This window comes from Drosophila novamexicana, unplaced genomic scaffold (genome assembly GCF_003285875.2).
Source record: "Drosophila novamexicana strain 15010-1031.04,08,12 unplaced genomic scaffold, DnovRS2.1 tig00000462-arrow-pilon, whole genome shotgun sequence".
In the NCBI taxonomy this organism is placed as follows: Eukaryota; Metazoa; Arthropoda; class Insecta; order Diptera; family Drosophilidae; genus Drosophila; species Drosophila novamexicana.
Genome location: NW_020824806.1, coordinates 1126801 through 1149512, shown reverse-complemented (window position 1 = coordinate 1149512; position 22712 = coordinate 1126801). Strand labels below are relative to the sequence as shown.

At 41.3% G+C, this 22712-nt stretch overlaps 3 protein-coding genes across 3 annotated transcripts; all 3 read right to left on the bottom strand.

The window, feature by feature from the left end:
- Nucleotides 1-576: 576 nt before the first annotated feature.
- On the bottom strand, nt 577-16503 carry LOC115761017 (FK506-binding protein 2). Its single transcript, XM_030702632.1, has 6 exons — nt 16064-16503; nt 13227-13410; nt 2013-2058; nt 1364-1406; nt 1111-1298; nt 577-932 (listed from the first exon to the last, which is right to left on the bottom strand). Exons 2-6 carry the CDS (start codon nt 13406-13408, stop codon nt 753-755), a joined length of 639 nt encoding a protein of 212 aa, XP_030558492.1. The 5' UTR covers nt 13409-13410; nt 16064-16503; the 3' UTR covers nt 577-752.
- Nucleotides 16504-18200: 1697 nt separating this feature from the next.
- LOC115761050 lies at nt 18201-19753 on the bottom strand. Its single transcript, XM_030702665.1, has 4 exons — nt 19485-19753; nt 18906-19425; nt 18757-18846; nt 18201-18701 (listed from the first exon to the last, which is right to left on the bottom strand). Exons 1-4 carry the CDS (start codon nt 19661-19663, stop codon nt 18525-18527), a joined length of 966 nt encoding a protein of 321 aa, XP_030558525.1. The 5' UTR covers nt 19664-19753; the 3' UTR covers nt 18201-18524.
- A 9-nt stretch (nt 19754-19762) lies between these two features.
- LOC115761049 lies at nt 19763-22601 on the bottom strand. The gene is made up of 2 exons (XM_030702664.1): nt 22458-22601; nt 19763-22377 (listed from the first exon to the last, which is right to left on the bottom strand). Exon 2 carries the CDS (start codon nt 22351-22353, stop codon nt 19780-19782), a length of 2574 nt encoding a protein of 857 aa, XP_030558524.1. The 5' UTR covers nt 22354-22377; nt 22458-22601; the 3' UTR covers nt 19763-19779.
- Between the last annotated feature and the right edge of the window lie 111 nt (nt 22602-22712).

The following is a 22712-nucleotide window of genomic DNA, read 5'->3' as shown; positions in this document are numbered from 1 at the left end:
ACAATCAGTGCAAAACTGTTTTTTTTATCTTTTTATTTTGGTTAAAAACTATTATCAAAAATAATTAAAAACAAATTTCATTTGCCTGTTTTTTTTTTTTATTATGAATGAATCTTCGCCCACAAATTAAAACACAATTTTATTTTATTAAATTATTGTGATAATCTTTTATTTAATTTTCTGTTCCATTTGCGCACAATTTTAAAAATGTTAATTGTTTCTTCCACAGTTGGCAGACACAACACACACAAATAAGTTACAAACTTTAATATAACAACCTATAAATGTATATAAAAAAGATATATAACGCATATTCTACCCTTCATTTTGCTGGTGTACCTTACATTATTTTAACTACGGCCTAGAAGAAGGGTATTTTGAGCATTCACCCAGAGTGCAAGAGCCGGGTCACAGAATCGACGAAGTGTGGAAGAGAGTTGTTATACAAATTGCCTAACATTCTATATGCATGCATATACTATATAAATATATATATGTATATGATATTATATGTATATACAAATATGAATGATGTTGCCAAAGGGAGAGGGGTGGGGGGGGGGGGGGGGGGGGACACTAAAAGCGCCCCTATTCAGGGGGGATCAGTCCACTCGTTCTTAGTTTTGAATATGTTGTTAATGTTGTCTGTTGATGTGTCGCTGTTGTCGCTGTTGTTGTTGTTGTTGTTTGTCATATTTATACATAGATAGTTATAGATAGATATAACTTAAGCACTTGTCCTAGCCTCAGCCTTAGAGCTCGTCATGCTTGGGACCGGAGAACTCATCGTGCGAGATGAAACCGTTCTTGTCCTTGTCCTCATGCTGGAATATCTCCTCGACCAGCTTATCGTTCTCCTGCAGCATGTTCTTCAGCTCATCGGAGTCCTGGCCCTCCACAGCAGTCATTTGTTTCTTCAGATATTCGCTAACCTGAGCAGGTGAGTTAAGGTGAGAACAAGTTAGGAATATGATTTCAAATAGTAAAAAAAAAAAATGAAGAATGAGGTTAGTAACGAACCGATACCCACGGATATATCACATATATATATATATAGAGAGTGTAGTACAAATAAAATGATAAAAGTGCGATCCATACATAGACGATTACCTCTTCGCGGCTCAGCTGCTTGTCGGCGTTCTCGTCGATCTCCTTGAACACATTTGTGGTCGGCGGCGCGTTGCCAATGTTGATCAGCTCCACCTCAAAGACCAGAGTGGCCTTTGGTGGAATCACATTGCCAGCACCCTGATCACCATAGCCCAGCTGTGGCGGAATTGTCAGCTTACGCTTCTCGCCTAACAAACAAAGGATAGACTGATTTATAGGGGATACTTAATGGAGATATTTATAGAAAACTTACCCACGCACATGTCCAGCAGACCCTGGTCCCAGCCCTTAATCACCTGTGAATGGGAATAATATTATTAGATTTAAAGTTGCTTAAGATGAAAATGGAGAAAATTTCGACGATCCTAGGAAAGTCTTTTCAAAGGAATTTCTTTGCTTAACTTGCTTCAGTTTTTAACTTTCTTCTTTGAGCACGAATTAAAATTTTAAATATTCTATTTGTTTATAAAAAGAGAAAGAGAAAGACCTGTACGAGGAAATGTATTTCTTTGCTTTTTAGAAAAAATATAGGACTGGATACAAATAATATTTGAATATATACTTTTATAAGAAATTCTTCTCTCTATTTGTGAAATGATTTCTATTGCGCTTAACTTATCTAATTTGTATATCTTCATAGAGATGTTTATATTAATATTATACAAAAATATCTTATCAAAATCTTAAAAAATTTAATGTACATATATTTCTTTAATATTGTGCAAACTCTGCCCTCTGTTAAACAGTTTTTATAGCGCTTAACTTATCCTTTTTTTCATATATTCTCTAATGCTCAACTGTCTGATGTCTAACAAAATCGGATTTTCTTTATGCCCAATTTATGTATCTTTAGGAAGAGTGCTTGCCCCACATGTGGCATTTAACTGGACAGTTTAACTCACCTGGCCGGCGCCCAATTGGAATGTGAAGGGCTGGTCGCGGTCGAAGCTGCAATAAAAAGAGAGAAGCGTCGTCGAGTGAGATGAGAAGAGTCGCAGGCAAATTGTTAGACGCTTGTTAGTCGCAAAGTTTCAAGTGGAGCTTGTTGTTTTTTTTTTTTTTTGTTTGAGGAAGGGAGGTGTTGCGACAAGGGAGCTGGCAGGGGTACACACACACACACACACACTCGTACACACACAGCACATTTATCACACACACACAAACACACACGCCGTCAACTGGCTGCAGTTCGCACATAATCAAGAGGCAAGCCACAGCGAAAAAAAAAACACACATTTTAAAACAATACATCATTTTTTATGTCTGCTTGGGGTGGACGCGGGGTTGGGATTTGCGCGCAGTGCGGGGGAGCGGGGCATGGGCTGTAAAAACGTTCGCGAAATTATTTGTTTGATGGCCCTGTTTCACGACAAGACTTAAGTTAAGCGAATTACTTTAATTTGTAACGCACAGAAATATAAAGATGACATTCCGGGCGAGCGGAAAAGAACAGACACCCTGCCCCCAATCTCACTCATCATAATCAGCTGTTCAGGTATGCATGAAACCCCCTTTCCTCTAGGTGGGACTTGAGCATGATGTATGATGTGGCACAGTTGCAATGAAGTAGGCAGATCATTTGATGATTATTATACCCGGTTTACGAGTGTGGTGGCAATATGGATGGGCTTTAAAGTAGAACATTAAAAAATATAATGTTAAATATGAATATGGAATATATAGAGGTTGGTTCTTAATATAAACCAAAGGACAGTCAAAAGGAATGGAACAAGTTGTGGGAAATCAAGAGAGAGAGAAAAGGAGAAGTTTAATGCAGAAATTGAAAAATAAGCAGAGCTGATGGTCAACTTCATAAAGAAGGGCAAGAGCAAAGATTTAATTGTATATATAGGGGATTTTTTATCAGTCGGAAGTTTTCGACTAGGGAATACCCTAAACATTCAGCTGCAGCTCGCAGCTTTAAAATGTAAGATACTTTTAATTGTAATATATTTTTCTAGAAATTTTATGACTAGCTCTTAAAACTCAAGAGATTTGTTCAAAAAACACGATTTCAATACGATTCAAAATAAAATTTTGAAGTCTTGTAATTTTTTTCTTTTTAATAAAATATGCTTTGTCACTTCTAATTTAAGCATATTCTGAGCAAGTTAAACTTTGATTTTGTTCCGCTTGTAAGTCAATAATAAATGCCCCTCCCTCTCTCTCTCTCTCCCTCTCACCCAACCTAGGGATTCCCCGGCGGTACGAACTTGCCATTGGAAATGCGTCACTTGGGCCTTGCCTGAGGAAACTTTCAGTATGTCTTTTGTTGCTTGTATTTGAAAAACTTTGCTACTTTTGGCTGTTGTTGAAACTTGCGTTTCCCCCTCCGGTATTTGGCGTATGCCCCCCAGTTGACGATCATTTTTTAATGAGCCAAAGGGGCGGCGGAAGGGGGCGTGTTATAGATTATTGCAACAAGCACAACAAATGATTAACAAGGCGACGCAGAACACCCGCATGACGACACTTTTGGGCTGACAAAAGTTTGCTACAAATGCCTTTGCCCCCAAATCCCTGTGCCCCCCCTCCCCCTTCCCCTTTCCCCATCCAAGCTGTGTTGCAAACAGTCGCTTGTGTTTTGTTGTCGCGGCGTCTGTTAAATATTTTATGTGCATCTCTTGGGCATTTTGCAAGCATTTTTACATTTTTTACATGTTCTGTTTGTTTGTTTTTGTTTGGGAATCACAAGTTGTGCCGGCTCATGATGATGGCATGCGGATTGGCGGTGCCCGCGGAATAATCCAACCAACCGAAAAAGTGCTACCTCAAGTGCGCCAAGGAGTTGGAGCGTAACCAAAGTGTCCTCGTCCTCGTCCTCGTCGCCCTTGTGCCACTCACCCCTACCCCTACCCCGCCCGCCCGCTTGTGGCTTTCGCGCTGCTCAAGTGCTGCAAATCTCTTGATGAAATAAAAAACCGTACAAAATTTGTCTGGTAAACACGTAAAAAAAAAAAACCAGGCACAGCCAAGCATAGCCGATGGGCAAATGCTCTGGCAGAGAACTAAGTCAAGTGTGTGGTAAAAATCTGAGCTTGCAGCCGTTTTTTGTTTTTTTTGTAAAAATATAAAAAATAATTTCTTATGAATTTTCTTTCAAATATTAAATGTAGAGCACAACAAAATCTTATAAAACATCTTTATATAAATTAATTAAAATTTTAAATATCAAAACTTTTTATAAGAAATTCATTTAAAAATTAACTATTAATTATCATTTATTAAAAATAGTTATAAAAATAGTTATATATTTAGGGATTACATTAACTAAGATGCGTTACAAATCTCACAACGAATTCCAGATACTCTCGCGCTTAGGGCACAAAAAGGATGCCAAATGTCAAGCAGGAATACACAACACGCCGGGCACTTCACATGTGTGTGTGTGTGTGTGGGGGGGGGGGGGGGGGGGGGGGATAACGACCCTTAAGACATAGTCAGGGGGCCCCCCACAAACGTAGCCGCGACTCGACGCTTGGCTGTGAATTTTTATTGCATTATTTTCCATGAATTTCTAGTAATATGTGAAAATTTTATAGCACCTCACATGTGTCTGTCGAGAGAGAGTGAGAGAGTGGGAGAGGGAGACCCGCTCTGACTCAGCACGCACAGGTGATTGGGGAGATTTTCCTCGGATTGGGATTGGGATTGGGACTGCTTCTCCTGCTGCGTATCCGGCTAATTTATGCGATTTGCGGCAATAAATGTTACATATTTGCGCTTATTTATGCCGTTGATCAATGTTAATTGTTATGCAAAAAGTGGATTTGTTTAAGGGGTAAAAGGGATTTGAGCTATTGCCAAATTGAGCTGAAGCAATCAACATAATTCGACTACGATACTCGACGGAGTTTTTCTTAGAAGCAAATATAATATACAGTACAATAATACGACCAAATGAATTTAGCTCCTTTCCCATGTCTGTTTTTTTGTGCTTCGATTTGTTGTAAACAGCAAGAAGAAGCAAGGAAATCTTTGGCAAGCAGAAGATTTAATACCCTTGCATATATGTGAGCGGAGTGAAGCTCGTAAATGCATGAGTTTGATAAAAATATCTTGCAAAACTAAATATTTGCCATACAAGAAGCAACTCTTCGTCCAATTTGTGCCTATGGAAGCTATGCGATATAATGGTCCGATGTTGATAAGATTTTTCATATATATGTGGAAAGCAAAGTGAAACTTGGTCAAGATATTTTAATGAACCAAAAAGCAGTGCATACAAGAAGCTACTTTTCTTTGGATCTATGCAAGGTTGCCAGAGCATAGCTTTAAGACTGAGAGACCCGTTCACATGGAAATAGACAGGCGGACGGAGACATGGCTATAACAACTCGGCTTTTGATGCTGATCTAGAATCTTTATACCTTATGGAGCCTCTATGCATTACAAAGCTATAAAAACAATTACCAAAACCTTAACAACTCGCTAACCTCTCCTTCCAACGCATTTCGCCGCCTAATTTCCATTTTATACTCTCACACAACTTGCAGAATCTTAGCTATTTCGAAGAGTTTTGCAAATGATATTAAATAATAGCACACCAATTGCTCCAATACTAAGCTTAACTCTAAAGCCGAGCAATTAGTTAGCTCTGAACAGCTTTAAGGCCCTTTGCAGCTGGCATTTAACAAATCATTAAGCTTCAATTAAAGCATTTAAGAGTTCGCGCCGTGCGTTAAATAAATTAATAAAATCGTTTAAACGTGTTGATTTTTCCAGTCAACTCGCATGCATATGTCCAGATCCGTAGCCGTATCCGCTGCGCCTGCACACTGTCCCCGGGCATGCAAAATTGATGAAGCGCCGCAACTGACGCAATGCCAAACAAAAGGTCAGCTTGGACAGTGGAAATGACTGAGTAGCGAGCACCTGACGGCACAGGTGTTTTACCATAAACTGGACAAACTGGCAACAAGAACTGAAAACTTGTGCAAGAAATGTTGCGTAAATGTTGCCGATTTGCGTGACTTTGGTTGCGCCTCTCTTTTTTTTTTTTTTTTTTGGTGTGCTGCACATTATCATAAAGTCAAACAACAAATGTAAACTCATTTTTTTTGTCGGCTAGCTGCAGGAGGAGCAGGAGGTATCACTAAATATTTAATAAGTTTCGATTTCATTCGGATGGCGAGCCACGGGCATTGCCATTGGAATTTTTATGCATTCGATGGGCATTTAAAATGCAGCTCAATGGGCGAAAAAAAAAAAACCCGGAGAGAGAGAGAAGGCACAAAACATTCGTTTTAACCATTACGTGATTCCCAATCCTGATACACTGCCTGGCCAGGCGAGAGGAGGGGATGGGAGGGTTGGTGTTTGTTGGGCTGGTAAATCATACCACGCCACTTGCTGCACACTTTGCCGACATTCAATCCAATCAAATTGAATCCTTTGGCTGCTGTCCGTCCGGGTGGTTTGGCCCATTGATGACCTCGTTTTTATGTGCGTCGTTGTCCGAAGTTATAAAATCAAATATGCGTGCTCTTCGGCAGGAAAACAAAAAAGAAAACCTCAAGCGACAAGTTGCCACCGAGGCGGCAAACCCAGCGATTAATGCTGCAACATGGCGCAACATGTCAGAGTTTGTTGCTTGGGACTCTTCGGGTTTTGGTCAATGTGCGAACAATTCGCAGCTGGTGAAGTTTTTTGGTGGCGCAAATTTATGCGCCTGCTGTGCGGCAGCATCACGTGCCACCTATAAGAATTGTTGCAGCCTTCTTGTACATTTTTGAAGCAGTCAGAAAAATACAAAAAATTGTGGAAGTACATTTTGCAGCAGGCACATTAATTATTTAAACTATCTACGAATGTGCGCAGCAACAGAAGACGTTTGGCAATTTCTTCTTATTTTTCTTTTTTTAACTTGCGAAAAAGAAATCGAAAAGCCAGCCGCGTCTCCAGCAGCTGCCCCTAGGGGCATGACTTGGCACAGTGGGCTGAGAGCACGCAAATTTGTTGCTTACAGTTTTAATTGATGTCCAAGCTTTTTACTCAGCTAGCTAAAAAGCTCATAAGAGCTTTAAGTGAAACTAAGCCCAACCTCAAATGCAATTAATCTCAGTTAAAGCTCGCTAAAAGCTCAAAGTCTGCCTGCCTGTTAAAGCTCAACTCAATTTTAATAATTTATTGTTTTATTTAGAGAATTCTGAGGCAAGAAAGGCTTTTACGATTCACTCATAGAAAACACGCACTTGAAAGTTCGACCTGCAGTAGTTTAAAAGCTTACCAAAACATATTTAACAACAGCTAATTAATTGAATACATAAAGCCCAGAAGCTTAAAGTAAAACTTAATATTATTATCCTTTGACTTTTATATCTCATACCCAAAAAATCACTTTTATTACAAAGCTCAACTGGCAGTAGCTTAAAAGCTCACAAAGACCAATTAAATGCCAGCTTATAAGCTCAAAACTAGGCCTCAAATAAAGCTCACAAGCTCAAAGCCCAACTTAAATATCAGATTGTTTTAACAGTTACACAATTTTGAGGCAGGGAAAACATTTTCGGCCCACTGTGCACACACAGCAGACTGTGCTGCACAGCAACTTTAACTGATTGCTTCATATGGTAATGAGCTTTAGATTTAGTGGCATGCATGTAGATGAAGTCGTTGCCCACACTCAACCACACCCGCCCAACTGAACCACCGATCATTAAGCAGTCATAAGTGTTTCCTCTGCAAATTGATGCCAAGGCGGGCAACAGATCGTCTCCACTCGAGCACGAAAGATGCGGCATTGTGTGGAAGCGCGTCAGGGCCAAACGCATCTTTCTTTCCTTTCCTGTTGGCCGCACTAATTGTCGAGTGGAGCGCAAAAAAGCGCAGCACTAAAAAAAATCGGATACTTAACTGCAACGAACTGAGACTCTGGTGACAGTCAAGGTTGTCTGCCTTGGCTAATGGCTTTGCGCCTAAAAAAAACTTTCACTTCGCAGCATTTCGAGTTATTTCATTTTCAGCTCTTTTTCCTTATTTTTACGCGCTCCGCTTTTGGACATTAAGTTGCACTTGACGCACTCAACGTTGCTGCCACATACAAATCATGACGACGACGACGACGACGAGGACAGCGCCTAAGATATGACTATAAAAGATTGGGTGAGATGCGGGGGTATGGTCGGACGCAATGCCTGGCGGACTGTCTGCCTGTTGTCAAAATATGTTCGTGCAACATGCTGCAAGTTTGCCGTTGTACTTGTGTATACCCTTATTTTCAGTTGCAAATTGCAATTTTAATGGGCTACAAGATGCGATCCGTTGCACAAGTTGCAGTTAAAAAAAAAACCCTGCCGCATCCCGCACCCGCCTCTCTCCCTATCTCTCTCTTCCATTTGCAGTTTGAGCTGCAACGCGGCGTATGCACGATAAATTCAAACAAACCTGCAGAAACTACTTTGCCATTGGACAGTTATTGTACTCGTGTATAGTCCTTTCTGGCTGTCTGGCATTTGACTTATCTAACTTCTTTCTGTTGTTCATAATGTTTCTTCAAATACAGAATTTTGTATTTCTTAGGCTTACATTATATATTATTTCTATTTAACAAACTTCAACCTTTATAACTTGACTGTGGATTATACTGGATTAACCTGGGATATTATCTTCGACTTAGTGTTAAATATATATCAATCATATAAATGCCTATAAACTGTCCACAAATATATAAACTAGGCTAAACGCTGGCACTAACTTTAGAGCTCGAATCCCCATGATAGTAATAAAAACTGTCAAAATCAATAAATATGCCTTGCATATCCTACTATCTCCAAAAAGTTAAGGGTTTAAACCCCTGTGATGGTAATTTATTATTAAGAACAAATAATAATAATCCTACAAATACCTCTAAGTATTTCTTAGGGTCCTATCTTTCCACAAAGATATGGTAGCTTGTCTATCGTAATATTAATGTATGCACAGAATTTCTTAAACGATTTATGTTTAAGCAAATGTCTCAAATGTGAAATTTGAATTTCTCACCATGATTCTCGTCTTGGAAAGCGTATGTCAACATTTTGCTAGCCAACTTTTGCGTAGCTCTAGTTGGCAACAACTTTAAGAAAGTATCAAATTTTGCATGCAGCAGCTAACAAATTAATTTTTCGTGCACAATGACAACAATGTCTCGCGAGTGTGCGATGCGACTCTTGGAAGGGGTTGGCTTTCTAAAAAATAGGCGTGGCAAGAGTTGTGAGACCCCAACGCTGCTCCACACAAGCACATATATCATAAGTGTGGGCGGGGAGGAGCTGCTCATGTTGCGCGTCAGGCTGATTAGAATATAGCGGGACGTTTGCATTATTTATGCCAGCCAAATGAAGGTTTGCGGGTCAAAGGCTGGTCGCCGTAGATGTCATGCTTGTTCTGCCGTGAAACAGGAGCAGCATCAGAAAGAGGAGCAGCAGCAACAGTTCCATTGACAAAGTGTGGGCGCACGTGAGGCAGTGGCAATGACAGGTGGACGAGTAGGCAGCTCCTGGACGCAACAATGAAAATAAAAGGCGGCAGGCACGTGACAGGACTCGCTCTGCGCTCATTATTGAATAACTTATTGAGCATCTGCGCAGCAACTGCGGCCATTTTAATTGCAGTGTACCCTTAAAAGATGCTCAAAGACAAGTCGCGAAATAAAATTAGTTGGGCCGAGGGACGCCCTGTACCGTAATCCTTTTTATGCCCAGCCAGGCACGTATGCAATAAGGTCACAAACTGCACGCTACAATTATTTTCCATAATGAAACTCCGACTCTAATTGAATATCGTTTCAATTAGTCTGTGTGTGCTTTGGACACACTTTCGATTATTTTGCATGGGAGTTTTTATATTTTGGAGAAATCAATTAGAATCAGTATCAATCAGAATGATCTAGTAGTTCAGGGAACTGAAGAACGAGAATTCGGTTTCGAATCATAATCTAATTTATGAAGATGATGGAGGCAGTCTCGGTCTCTACTATTTAAAACTCTTCCTTTCTTCCTTTATAATATACTGCCAACAATAATAATAAAAATCATGAATTTATCAAGCCTATGAACCAGTTCACGGTGGTTCAGCGGTATTCCCCAAAAAGTAATAGAGCTGATGTTTGTTATGGGCCTTCTCGCTGCTCAGATTAACTGAAAACTAGCTCTCAGTCAAGCAACAGTTTTAGGTCTTTATGTTCAAGTCAAAGAACTAGTTAAAAAATGGTTCACAGCACAATAACTCGGCAAATACTTGACCAATACGGCTGAAACTTGGTATGTAGACAGATTAACTGAAACAAGCTCTCAATCAAGCAACAGTTTGCAGTCCTCATGGACTTAAATACATTTTTTAAACAAGGAACTAGTTCACAAATGGTTCACAGCCCTATAACTAGGGAAATACTTAAGCAATAGAGCTGAAATTTGGTCTGCAGACAAAAATAACTTAGACTACAGAGTATCTTAAAGTCGAACAGCTATTTGCATAATTTGTTTTAAATGAACCGATTCACAACTGGTTCACTTCGCATCTCGTAGTGCATCAACAATTTTGAATACCTTGCAGCTGCTCCTTGTCAAAAAATGTTATGACATACAAGGAGCATAAAGAAGCATTCATCTGGCTGCCTGCAAATGGCACTTCAATAGGCAATTGAGCTGCCATTTAGACGCTTGTCAAACGCACAAAGTGCGAGCGTCTATATCTGCCAGCCCCCCTTTTACCGCTTAAGCCCTTTCATTTAGCTATCTGCAGCTTAATTAGCAGATGGGGTTGGGTTTGAAAAAAGAATGCCGTGGCAAGCACTCAGGCGCCACAAGCAGCTAGCAGGTAGCTAATTTCCGGCGTTGTTGGCTCAACAGAGATTCTCAGGAAAATAAAAGACAGAACAAAAAAAAACTCGCAAGTTAAGCAGCGTATTCAACGCTTCAGGCTACACTGTTGCCAAAGAATTTTTGCATACACAACTGGTAGCTGTATTTCGTCCTGGCAAAGCATCCTTCGCCGGCTGCACTCGGGGCTGGCAAAGTGCCTGTCGCTTGGGTTAAGTGCGGCGAGGCATTTAAGCCAAAGTGAAAGCCCAGAGTATGGGCGCAATTTAGCAAAACGTTGACTTCAGCAACAAGTGGCTGGCTGCCAGGGGGAGGGGGTCGAGGGGGTCGACGGAGGCGTTGGGTGACAAAGAAGGACATCTTGTGGGCACAGCCCTGACTGAGCACTGATTGAGTTAGTGTTCGGGTCGAGAGACGAGTTGGCAGCACGCTAAATTAAACAGCAATTGCAAACTTTCGGCACAAACTTTCACATAATTTGTGACTCGCACACTCCAGCTGTGTACGTGTGTGTGTGTGTGCTTGGGTGTGTGTGTGTGGCCAGGTAAAAACAGGACTAGACATTCACAATTTTGTTTAGCATATGTGCTAAAATCGTATTATAAAAACGATTTCCTACACAAAAGACTCCATTCTGACCTTGTTAGGCAAATCAAAATAAATATTATTATGTCCAGGCATAAATCGAATGAAAAGTAACTTAAAGTTTTAAGGCTTATGGCTTAAGTTTTAATCTTAAGCTCGCAATAGGCAGAGATATACAAAAGTTTCCTCTAATATATTTACAGAAGTCCACATACCAAATTTAAGGCCTGCAGCTTCGATAGTCTCCGAGTTTGAATAGTTGGCAATGAAAGATAAGTTTCCCAAGATTCATATTTCCCAATATTAAAAAAGTTTACTGAACTTATATACTACATATTTATCTGCCTTCATTATGTAACTTTATATATATAGAGTTAGGAAACAGCAAAATAATACCAAACTTCCCAAAATAGTCAGATCCCAATAATAAATTAAGCATTCATTTGAAGAGTCAGCTATGGATGTCGCATATTTCTATTTGTTAATCATTTTAACGCTCGAATTATTTACTGATTTATTATTATTCTACAAATATCAAACGAGCCCAAAATGTTGAGCTGAACTTACGCTTATCTCCCGCCTCGTACATGTACAAACATGCCACATATTGTATTTTTACCAGATTTTGTTTCTTTTTTTTTATTTTTTCTGCTAGTTTATTCATATTAACTCGATAAGAATGAAATTGATAATGAAGCGATTGCAACGGCAACCAAATTGATTATATTCTTAATATAGAAATAGCATTCAAAGGGGTTGGGGGAAGAGGAAATGGGGTATGCCGCGAAATTTCATACTCTGTAAAGAGTTGGGCTTTAATTGGCTTTGCCTGCGGCAATAAATTGAGCTCTTGAATTTGGCAAGCTTTAGAAGCCAATTCACGGCAATAAAGTATAACAAATTCGTGTTAAACAAGAAACCAGGCAAAAGTTCGTATAAATTTAATTCGTGTTAAGGAGAATTAAAGAACATATGAGAATTTCTGTGCCACAATTACATCTAGTTATAAGTGTCTGCTGCATTAAAACGTTTAAGGATGAGGTACAAAGAAGAAATGAAAAACTAGCACTCTCCAAGAGAGAAAAAACAAACTGTAAGGATGGCTTGTTCAAATGTACAAAAAGTACGCACACAAAAAAGAACTGAAACTGAACTAGTTTCTTTCTTTTTGTAGACGTGCATGCTTCATTCCATACATAACCTTTAAGGATGGCCGCACAAAAGGAATGTAAAACAGTCTCTTTAGAGAGCTGACGCATTAGAGCTAACAACTGTTCCGCCGAATATTTCAACATGTGTCTATCAGGCACATAATGTGTACTTATTATGAATTCCTGTCTTTATGGGGCGACACAGAAGCAGCTGTGCAACAACTGCAGCGGCAACAATTGAGGTGGACGTGGCGCTGCTGCAGCAGCAGCAGCAACAAACAAAGCCACATGCAACAGAGGTCAAAAAAGAAGCGCATTCAAAATGCTGGCCAACAATTGAGATCGCTTATCAGTTGGCGTCTAATTTACGACAATGAGCCGCCATCGAGGCCTATGCGGCACATGCTTAATCCCCGCCGTGCATGTGTGTGTGTGTGTGTGTATGTGTGTGTGCTACATATTTATGTGCTTGTGTGTACGTGCATGCAAATATGAGTTTACAGTTTTAACAGTGTTGTTTAACAGCTGTGGGCTTTAACTCGCCTGAACTCGTGGCATTCAAAAGTGTTGGGCAACTCACCTCGAATCAAACTTCTTGCCATCGGCCTGCAGGGTGCCAGTGTAGTGCATGGTGAGCGAATCGCCACTCTTTGTTTTTTGATCACAAATCTCTGGTTTGCTGATCACATCCACTTTCAGTTCGCTGCAGTGTACGCCGCTGAAGGCCACCAGGAGGCAGGAGAAAACAATTGACTTCAACATGGCTGCAAGTGAGAAAGGAAATACAATTAATATAGCCAAAGTGAGCATGGAAAGCACATTAAAGCTTCAAGTGCGTTGAATCAAATATGTAGAATACAACAAAGAAAGCTTTCTCTCAGAAATTATAAGTTGAAGTCATTAAAGCTTCAAATGCATTTAATCACACATGTAGAATACCACAAAGAAAGCTTTTTCTCAGAAATTATAAGTATTTCTAGCGGAGCTTTGAAAGCCCATTAAAGCTTCAAGTGCGTTTCTTAGTGTAGATGCAATAGAACAAAGAACGCTTTTTCTCAGAAATTTTATGAACGGGACAATTATGTATAAAGCTCATTAAAGCTGTTTATGAGAATAGTTAAATTCCTAAATATTATGAGAGCGAAACTTTTTCACTAAGTAACAAAAACAAGATTAAGTAAATCGATATCTTAAAGCTCTTAGCCTTTTTTGAAGTTTTGTAAATTGTGTTGACTTAATTGAGTTGCGCTTCTCTACATGCTTTACATCTGTCTGATCTTCTATATGAACTATTTCAAGCTTCGAGCAAAATTGGTTACACAAATGATCAAAGATTACACAATGCAATCATGAGCTGAAAACTGTGCGCCAATTAAAAAAGAGGTGCACACAGTGTAAAGTTGAAATAATTAAAAAAAAAAAACAGATGAGTAAAGAGTGAAAAAATTGTATATTATGCAAATCTGAAGCGCGCTTCAGGTTTTATCCAATTGCAGAGGATTACGCAATGCCAAAATTGCAAATTATTGCTGTGAACGTGTGTGTGTGTGTGTGTGTGTGTGTTAACGGTGCGTATGCGTAATGTCCGCAAATCGCAAAAGGTGACGATGACCATAATGGGGCTTGGGATGGGAAGCACCATTTGGATTTCGAAAACTCGTCATGTTAAATAGTTCGTTTTTGTTTGTTTTTTGTTGCTTTTTGTTGTTTTTTTTTTTTTATATTTTTTTTGTGTAGGTGTTCCGAAATTGCAAATGAAAGTTGGGAATTGGACAAGTTGGGCATTTTCAATGGGCCATTCGTAAGATTTATGCGCTTTGGAAGAAAGCGTTTTCAAGAAAATGATTTGCAATAAATAAGCTCTATGAATGACAACAACAAAAACAGCAACAACAACTCGAGATACAAAACTTTCACTAATCAAAGACCGCACATTGGGCCGAGGAAAAAAAAAACTACAATTGGTAACGGCACAATTACGTGAAAACAACATTAACATCTGGACTCTCTTCTAGATCGCTTCTGCGTTTACTCTTTGCTTGTAAACTTCTCTCTTTTGATGCCCTACGAGCAGGGTTATATGAATATGCAGTGCAGTGTGTACTTTGTCGACCTTTTATGTCGACAAGCTGAGTCGATCTTTTAGTTAAGCTCTTCATTCATTTCAACTTTCTAATAGCAAGTTTTTTGAGAAAAGAACATATACCTACTTCTATATATATACTAAAATAAGACCTTTTGTAAGAATATTTACACAAAAGTTATGTAAAGAATGTTCCTCTCTCATACTACAAGATGGTATATTTTATCTTTTCATTTGTGGCGATTGCTTGAAAATTGATAAGGAAGCGAATTTTCACGACAAATACTTCAAAATAGCTTCAAGACTGGGTCAGAAGAAAGAAAAAAGAAATGAAATTTACATATTTCAGGGAATTTCTTCAGTATGGGACGCATTTCTAGGCTATTTATCTATTTAGACTACAAATAGTTATCATAAAAAATCCAAGATATTTAAATTTCGAATAACAAAAAGTCGTTACAAAAAGAATAAACAACCAACGCAAATAAAACTTGAATATTAAATGCAAGTCTAGAGCGTATTGAATCTTCGGCTTAGGGAATTTGCCGCTGCTTTTGTGTTTCGTTGTTGTTGCTTCTTCTTTTTTGGGCGTCCACAGCAAAACCAGTTGCGTGTTGCCACCTTGTATTTGTTGCTTTGCTCTTGTCTTTTACTTTATGTTTTATTTTTTTTTTTTTTTGGTTTGTTTGATTTGAGAGCTCATTTTAAAGCCTGGTTCGTTGAACTGTCGCCCGAACCGTTAGTTAGCCCACCTGGGCAAATGCAATGACTCGACTAAATAATTTGCAACTGAACGTTAATGAGATGAAAACTTTACACGCAAAAGCAATGGGCACACGTCATGAGTTTTTCCATAAGACAATAAAAAAAAGCAACAGCTAAGTAAAACAACAAACAAATTGTGATTAGCTGCACACGACAACAACGCTACAACAACGACAACAAAAACAACAACAACAACAGTCGCAGTCGCAGCGACAACCGTTTTTAGGCCGGCCGGGAGATAAGCGCTGTTGAGTTAAGTTTTATGCTCAGATTCGTTAAGTTTTCTTTGGCTGGAATGTCTTCGTGGCGCACCCCGCCCCCGCCCCTCGTCCTATGTGCGATCGCTCTCTTTGGTTTCCGCTGTGCCGCGACATTCGCTGATGTGTAAAACACGATGTGAATATGAATGAAAAAGACACGCCAGCTAGCCAAAGTACACGCTTTCATTTTGTATCATTTGCGTTTTTGTTTCTCATTGTTGCTTACTTCCAATTAACTGCATTTATTATGCACGCACACACACACACACAGTCACACATTGTCTATAAAATATTCAAGTTTGTTTATACCTTTTGTTTTGCTTATTTACTTGTGTATTCCACTCAATTAGTCCCGGATATAAACACGGCGAGCAAAGAGCAAACGGCGCAAAGCAACGGGCACAACTGCTACGATCGATGTGCGCAAGGCAACTGTTGGAATTTTGACGACGGCGTCGGCGTTTACTATATGCAGCGTAGAGCTTTGTGAGCGTGGAGCGTATTATCTGCCGCAGTCGACGTCAACACCAATACAGCTGCACCAAAAACCGACTGATCGAGAGCGAGACGGAGCAACAGATAGCGAGAGCGCGCCGCAGCCAAACACTTGTCCACGTAATCAAAGCAACTCGCGCAGCACTCGAGCGGTTCGCGGTAAGCGACAAAATTTGGGCGTTGTTAATTGTGGGGCCGAACTTAGAGTGAATTTTTAACAACTGTGACAGGAAACTGTTATTTTCCTTGAATAGTGTTGTGAATGTCATGAAGAGACAGAATGTTGGAAAACAAAAGGATATTAAGAAAATATTCAGAAAGAGTTTGACTTTTAACACACTCTGAAGTGTTTATTTGAGAGAGGGAGAGAGAGAGAGAGAGAGAGAGCAAAACTCTATGCATTCATTTAAAATAATATAACACATTAATTGATTTGGTTTGTAAATAAAAATCTGTAAACTTACATTTATGTTTCTACTTACAAACGAATATGAAATATTTTTATAAAAGTATTTTTAGTTTCCAAAAAACCAGAAACAAAAATGAAATTAGGATAGAGATCAGACGCACAACCTGCTCGCGCGTAACTACAATGTTAACTGTTAGCTGGGCAGCTCGTTTGCCACAAGGATGCTGCAAGCATGTTGCTGGCAACATGTTGCTGGGCAGCCAACATGCATGTTGCTAAGCTTTGCACGAAACCACGCCCCCGATGACGCATGCGCTAGAGCCAAGTGGGCGGAGCTTAAATCAATTAAATTGCATGTTTTCTAGTTAAACATAAAACATGTGTCAATAATTAAACTTAAATTGATTTTAGCTTTAATCTTGATTATCTTTATGTATATATAAGTAGTAATAGCTCCGCATTAGATTAACTATATATTATCTCTATGCGAACGTGGGTGCGCCCCAAATAAAACCCATTACTCTAGGGGTCATTTTACGCCCCAATGAATGCGATTGTTCATAGCAAATCAATTAGAATTTCGCGAACTCAATTTAATTAGCTGCCAGTTGTAAATTAAATCGCAGCGCGTCGGTTGTTTTTCCCTTCAACGCATCAGCCAAAAATCTAGAATCGAATCGAAAAATGCTGCAGGAGCTACAGAATCCTCCGGAGGCATATGCCCTGAAACGTCGAGATCACAGATTTGTGGTCGAACGCATCGAGGGTATTATTAATCCTGCCTATGAGCCCGATTTGGGTGGCGATGCCAAATCGGAGAGCCGAGCGACCAATCAACGCAATGTCCAATCAAAATGGCGAGTATATAGTATACCATATATGTACAACTGCAAACCGATAATAATAATACTAATTAAATAAAATTTGCACCTTTTGGAAGCCTTCAAAATAAGGCGAACTAAATTTAAAAAAAAATAAATTTACAAAATTATGTTTTCATTCTTATGTAAATTTTAACAAAAAGTGCACTAAAAATTTTAGTAAAAATATATTTTCTATAAATAATAATTAGTCTTGAACTTCATCGTGTAAACTTGCATGCGGCGCTGCTTACGAAACATTAGAACTCGGCGAAAATACCCTTTGTCACATTATATTTAAAATCAAATGCATTAAGAAACTCGTGATCAACCAAATACATGATATCCCTTCACGTGTAAACATACGTACTAGAGTTACATCATCGTGTAAACCAGCAAAATGAGCAATGGAACTCGCTTGAGTCAATTTTATATCTGCAAAAGCCTTGTTACTTATCATATCTTTAAAAAAATAAATAATAGACTCAACACATGATTTCCATGCACGTGTAAACGTACGTACATGTCTCCACATCGTGTAAGCCTGCTAGATAAACAAAAGAACTCAGTTTATAGTATATTTCATGTTATTTATTATTTAAAAAAATAGTCTTATTACAGATCATATTTAAAAAAAAAAATCATTAAGACTAAATACATGATATTCCTGAGCGTGTAAACCTACATTCATGAGTTACATTTTCATGTAAAAATATTTATAATATCTATCATATTTATATAAAAAAAAAGAACAGCTTCATTACTGACGATTTAAAAAGAAATGCATTAAGATTAAATACATGATATCCCGGATAAATACATGATATCTATGCACGTGTAAATATGAGAAGATAAGCCTTATAAATAAGTTTACAGTCCTTATATGAAATTGATTAAAAAAAAGGCTTACTCATTATATTTAAAATAAATGCATCAAGACAAATACATGATATCCCTACACGTGTAAACATACGAAAGTTGCCTTAAATAATAATTAGTATTAGCTTTAGCTATTTTTCTGCAACTCTTTTTGCTTGATCTGAAGCTCGATCTCCAAAATCTGATGCTGAATCTCAAGATTCTTGAGCTCGGCCAGATGCTTCTGCTGTGCTCGGATATCCATGTTGCGATAATAATTGAATTGTGCGGCCAAAGATCTCTGGGTCAAGCTGAGTTCCTTGAGCTGCTTTGAATTACATTCACGTTTAAACTATTTAATGGAGCTAACTTATTTTTACCATCTCGTTGTTGTCCTCCTCGCTGGAATGCAGGGCTGGTTTCTCGTTGGCCGGACTCGGCGCATTGCTTTTGGCAGCAGCTATTTGTGCCTGTGGGATAGATATTATGCCCAAGCCGACTGCTGGATGCCCTTTGTTAAGCAACACACCTGGTTTAAGTTCTTGTATTGCCGCAGAAATTCGCGAACTCGTTTGACATCAATATTTGCGGATATATTGGAATCTGATCTGTGGCTTCGTACTGAAATCTTGGAGAAATCTGGCCTGAGCTCAGTCAAAACAGTTTCGATTCCATCCATGGGCTTATCTTCCGGCGCCGCTTCGATCATGATCTGATCCGCATCGACCATAGCCTGTTCGGCATCCGACATGATCTGATCCCCTTCGCTGGGGCCTGGCTCAGCTGCGATCGGACCTGGTTCCGCCTCGGCCATAACCTGGTCCGGTTGAGTTTCCGCTTTGAGTTGTTCTACGACCACAACTTGTTCAGCTTGATCCACATTCCGCTTGGACTCTTCAAGCGTATTCCTGCGCTCGTTCGATTTGTTGGGGGAGGCATCTTCATGTGTTGGCTCTCTTTTTACCAGCACATTCAGCAGCTTGTTTTGTTTTTTCATTGTCTCGTATTTGGATTTCAGTTTCACGGCCGAACGTTGGATTTGCGTATTGCTGGGAGTTTAGGTTCGTATAGTTTCGCATTGATCTGCAGGGAAGAAACCCAAGCTCACTTGTAAAACTCAGCGGCAATGCATTCCCAGGCCCGATTTTTCGCACGCCAGACATGTGCATTGGACGCCTTGTCCTCGATCTCTTTATGGTATTTGGCTGTCAACATTCTCAGCACGTTCTCCTCCCCGACGGTAAAGTTCGGCATGCGCGAACGCTGACGGCGTGAACTCGAATTCATGATTACGATGTCTCTGTACGGATCTGTAAAATATGTACATTGTACTATTTGGCATTAGGTGCTGGTCATTTTGTGTATTTTGTATGGATTGTGGTGTATTCTAAGCTAAGCTTCATTTAGAAGCCCATGACGTGTTTGGTCTTGCGGCGTTTGGCAGGCGTCGGATTCACATTTGGCGAGCTTTCGATGATCGTGAATTCGCCCGGCGCCAATGTGGAGGGCGGAACGAGGCTGTCATCGAATGTGTCCCTTTCGATTTTAGTGCTCGTCAGGATATCGAGTTCAACTGTTTCCGTTATCAGTTCCTTGTAGTCGGCATAGGATGCCTCAAAGCGTTTGGGTAGCTTGGTGCCCGGCACCAGTTTCTCGTCGTCTTCCGTTCGATCAGCCGTCAGCTGGGCGGGCTGCAGCATCTGCTGCAACCAGGCAGCTGTGCGCTCTTCGGTCGCATCCTCGTTCTTGTTCACCTTTAGCTTCTCGTCGATCATATCGATGTGCACATCCCGTGTCAGGTCGAACTCATCAATGTCCCAGATGCTGAGCAGGCGCGTGCTGATGACATCTGTGAAGCGGCTCAGATTGTAGGCCGACTTTTGCCAGGGTCCACGATTGACGGCCTTCTTCTTGGCCTTCACCTCCTGGGCTGGCTTGGTATCTTCAGGCGGCGTCTCCTGCTGGGCGACCACTTGGCTAGTCGTGGGCTGTTGCCCCTCGCCCTCAGCTTCACTTTCCGTCAGCGATTCCGAGTCGGAATCTGGGAAACCATAGTCTATATTCACATCTTCGATGACCAGCGGTTTTTCCTGCTCCACATCACGTTCTGCATCGGATTTCATAATCTCGCGCAGCACGCTCATCGGCTGCACGGTCGTGCAGCCAAGTTTTTTGGTCACGTGATGACGCACCAGCTGGGAATAGTAGAGTATTGCCTCGTTGGTGTGCCCGCCCGTTCGCTGTTCCCGCTGCATTTCGAGCTCATCGCGCAGCGTCACCCGCTGGCAGTAAATGTCGCCCACGCTGTTCGCAGTGAGCAGCTGGGCGAAGGCGCCATCGATAGCGTTCTCCAGTCTGTGGAATTTGATGCCCGTGGTGCAGCATTTGATGCGCTCCGCAAGATCAGCATAGATGTCCACGTGTGAGCCCTGCAATCGTGCATTCAGCAGCGCCTCCTCCAGCTGCGGCGGCTCATAGGGCAGCGAGGGGGAGCTCATTTCGGCACAGCTCTGGGCCAGGACTCCTTTCAATTCGCAAACACGCTGATCGCTGGTCAAGGCGCTGCTCAGCGCCACAAATTCGCTGCCATTATGCGCAATGGCATCCATGAAGGTGGGCGAGTAGTTCATCTGATGCGTCCACGTGACCACGGAGCGATCCGACACCTTTCTGCCCAGACAGCGCATGTCCAGACAATGCAGCTTATGATTGCTGGCCACGTACAGAAGATTGGGATTCAAGCTGCGCCCCAAGCAGGAGAAGCTCTCGCAGTGCGGCGAGTACGCGCTGCTGGCAAAGCACGGGCTAATCGCCTCATTGGCGCAGCGCAGGTCTATGGTCAGCAGGGCGGACTGGCAGGCATAGTGGAAGCAGTGCTCCTGGCTGGCGCGCATCTGTGCCCAGGTGCTCGATTTGCCTATGCCTTTCAGTATGCACACCTCATGCTTCGAGATGTCCTGCTGCGTGACAATATCCTTGAAGCGCACGCTGTGATCCTGGCAAGCAATGGCCAGCGTATTTGGTTTGTTTATGGCCTGCGCCACGCTTATGAACGGTCCGTCCTGGCTGCTGTATTTACTCTGACAGCACAGCTCATACTTGGGCGCCTCCTCCTCCTCCGCCTCCTCCTCCTCCTCCTCCTTGTCCAGCTGCTTTAGCTCGTAGATGGCAATGTCGTTGAGCATACGCGCCAGCAGCATATTGCCATGATTAACGCGAAAGCTGCTGATGGGCATCAGCTCAAAGATCTCACTGGACACGCCCGCCAGCGTTTCGCTATGCAGCGGACGCCACAGCTCCGCCTCGACGCCCACTTGGGATAGATTCAAGCTCTGCAGCCGCTCGCCGGACACGTGCATGGCCAGCGTCTTGGGCTCAACGCCAGCAGCCGAGTACGACAACAGATTCAGATTGCCGCCCGTATAATAGTAGTCATAGCTGTCGCGAAAGTACGTATTGTCCTGCATGGCTATCTGCTCCGCCATATCGTACAGATGGATGTTATATATCTGATTGGCGTGTTTCTTTTCGCGCTGCTTTTGCTTGCTCGTCTGGCTCAGATACTTGGCCTTGTAGACGTGCACATTGCGCATCCACTCGACGTGTGCGATCGAGCGCTGAAAGCACGGCTCCACAATGGGCGTCGACTGGCCGGAGACATACACGGGCAGCGCCACGGTGAACGCACAGCTGGGAAAAACGCTCAACGGCCGATCGGGCGCAGCGTTCTGGCCCAGACCCGTGTTCAGCTCGGGATGTGTGAAGTGTGATGTATTCTCCAGCACATGGCGCAGTGGTACGCCCTGGCGTTGATCGTCCAGCGAAACATCTGCATATGATGCCTCCTCCAGCGCCTCGGCGTCCTCCTCCGAATCGCTGGCTGAAGTTGCCGCCTCGCTGCGCTGTTGGGACTTTTGCGATTCGATTGTTTGATTTAGCTTCGACAGCTGTAACTTTGTTGTATATCTACGGGGCATGCTGTTGGAGCTGATTATCTCTATCTACAAGTTTGTAAGGTTTTTAATTTATGTTTTGTGGTTTTTTGTGTTCCTGTTGCGGCATTTGCGCAACGGCGGCAAACCTGTATTTTCGATTTGAATAACGTTGGATATATCCTAATTTTCTTATAATTTATCCGCTTGACTGCTGATTCGCCAAAATTTCTCTGAACTCTAGCTTTATTTCTAGTTAGTTAAGGCAACGTTTTCACATACAAATCCAAAAACTAACTGGCAGTTTGTTAAAACGAACGACAGCGGCAAGCATGTTTTCCTTAGCAGTTTTAGAGATGGGTACTTTGATCGAGATTTGATGAACCAAATTCTGTGCTTCGGCA

Coding starts and splice junctions, on each gene's coding strand:
- LOC115761049 (XM_030702664.1), bottom strand. CDS start 22,353: ATGCCCCGTAGATATACAACAAAGTTACAGCTGTCGAAGCTAAATCAA.
- LOC115761017 (XM_030702632.1), bottom strand. CDS start 13,408: ATGTTGAAGTCAATTGTTTTCTCCTGCCTCCTGGTGGCCTTCAGCGGC. Junction 1,407..2,012: donor TCCAATTGGGCGCCGGCCAG/GTGAGTTAAACT, acceptor TCCCATTCACAG/GTGATTAAGGGCTGGGACCA. Junction 1,299..1,363: donor TCTGCTGGACATGTGCGTGG/GTAAGTTTTCTA, acceptor TTTGTTTGTTAG/GCGAGAAGCGTAAGCTGACA.
- LOC115761050 (XM_030702665.1), bottom strand. CDS start 19,663: ATGAATTCGAGTTCACGCCGTCAGCGTTCGCGCATGCCGAACTTTACC. Junction 19,426..19,484: donor ATTGCCGCTGAGTTTTACAA/GTGAGCTTGGGT, acceptor CTAAACTCCCAG/CAATACGCAAATCCAACGTT. Junction 18,847..18,905: donor AATACAAGAACTTAAACCAG/GTGTGTTGCTTA, acceptor TCTATCCCACAG/GCACAAATAGCTGCTGCCAA.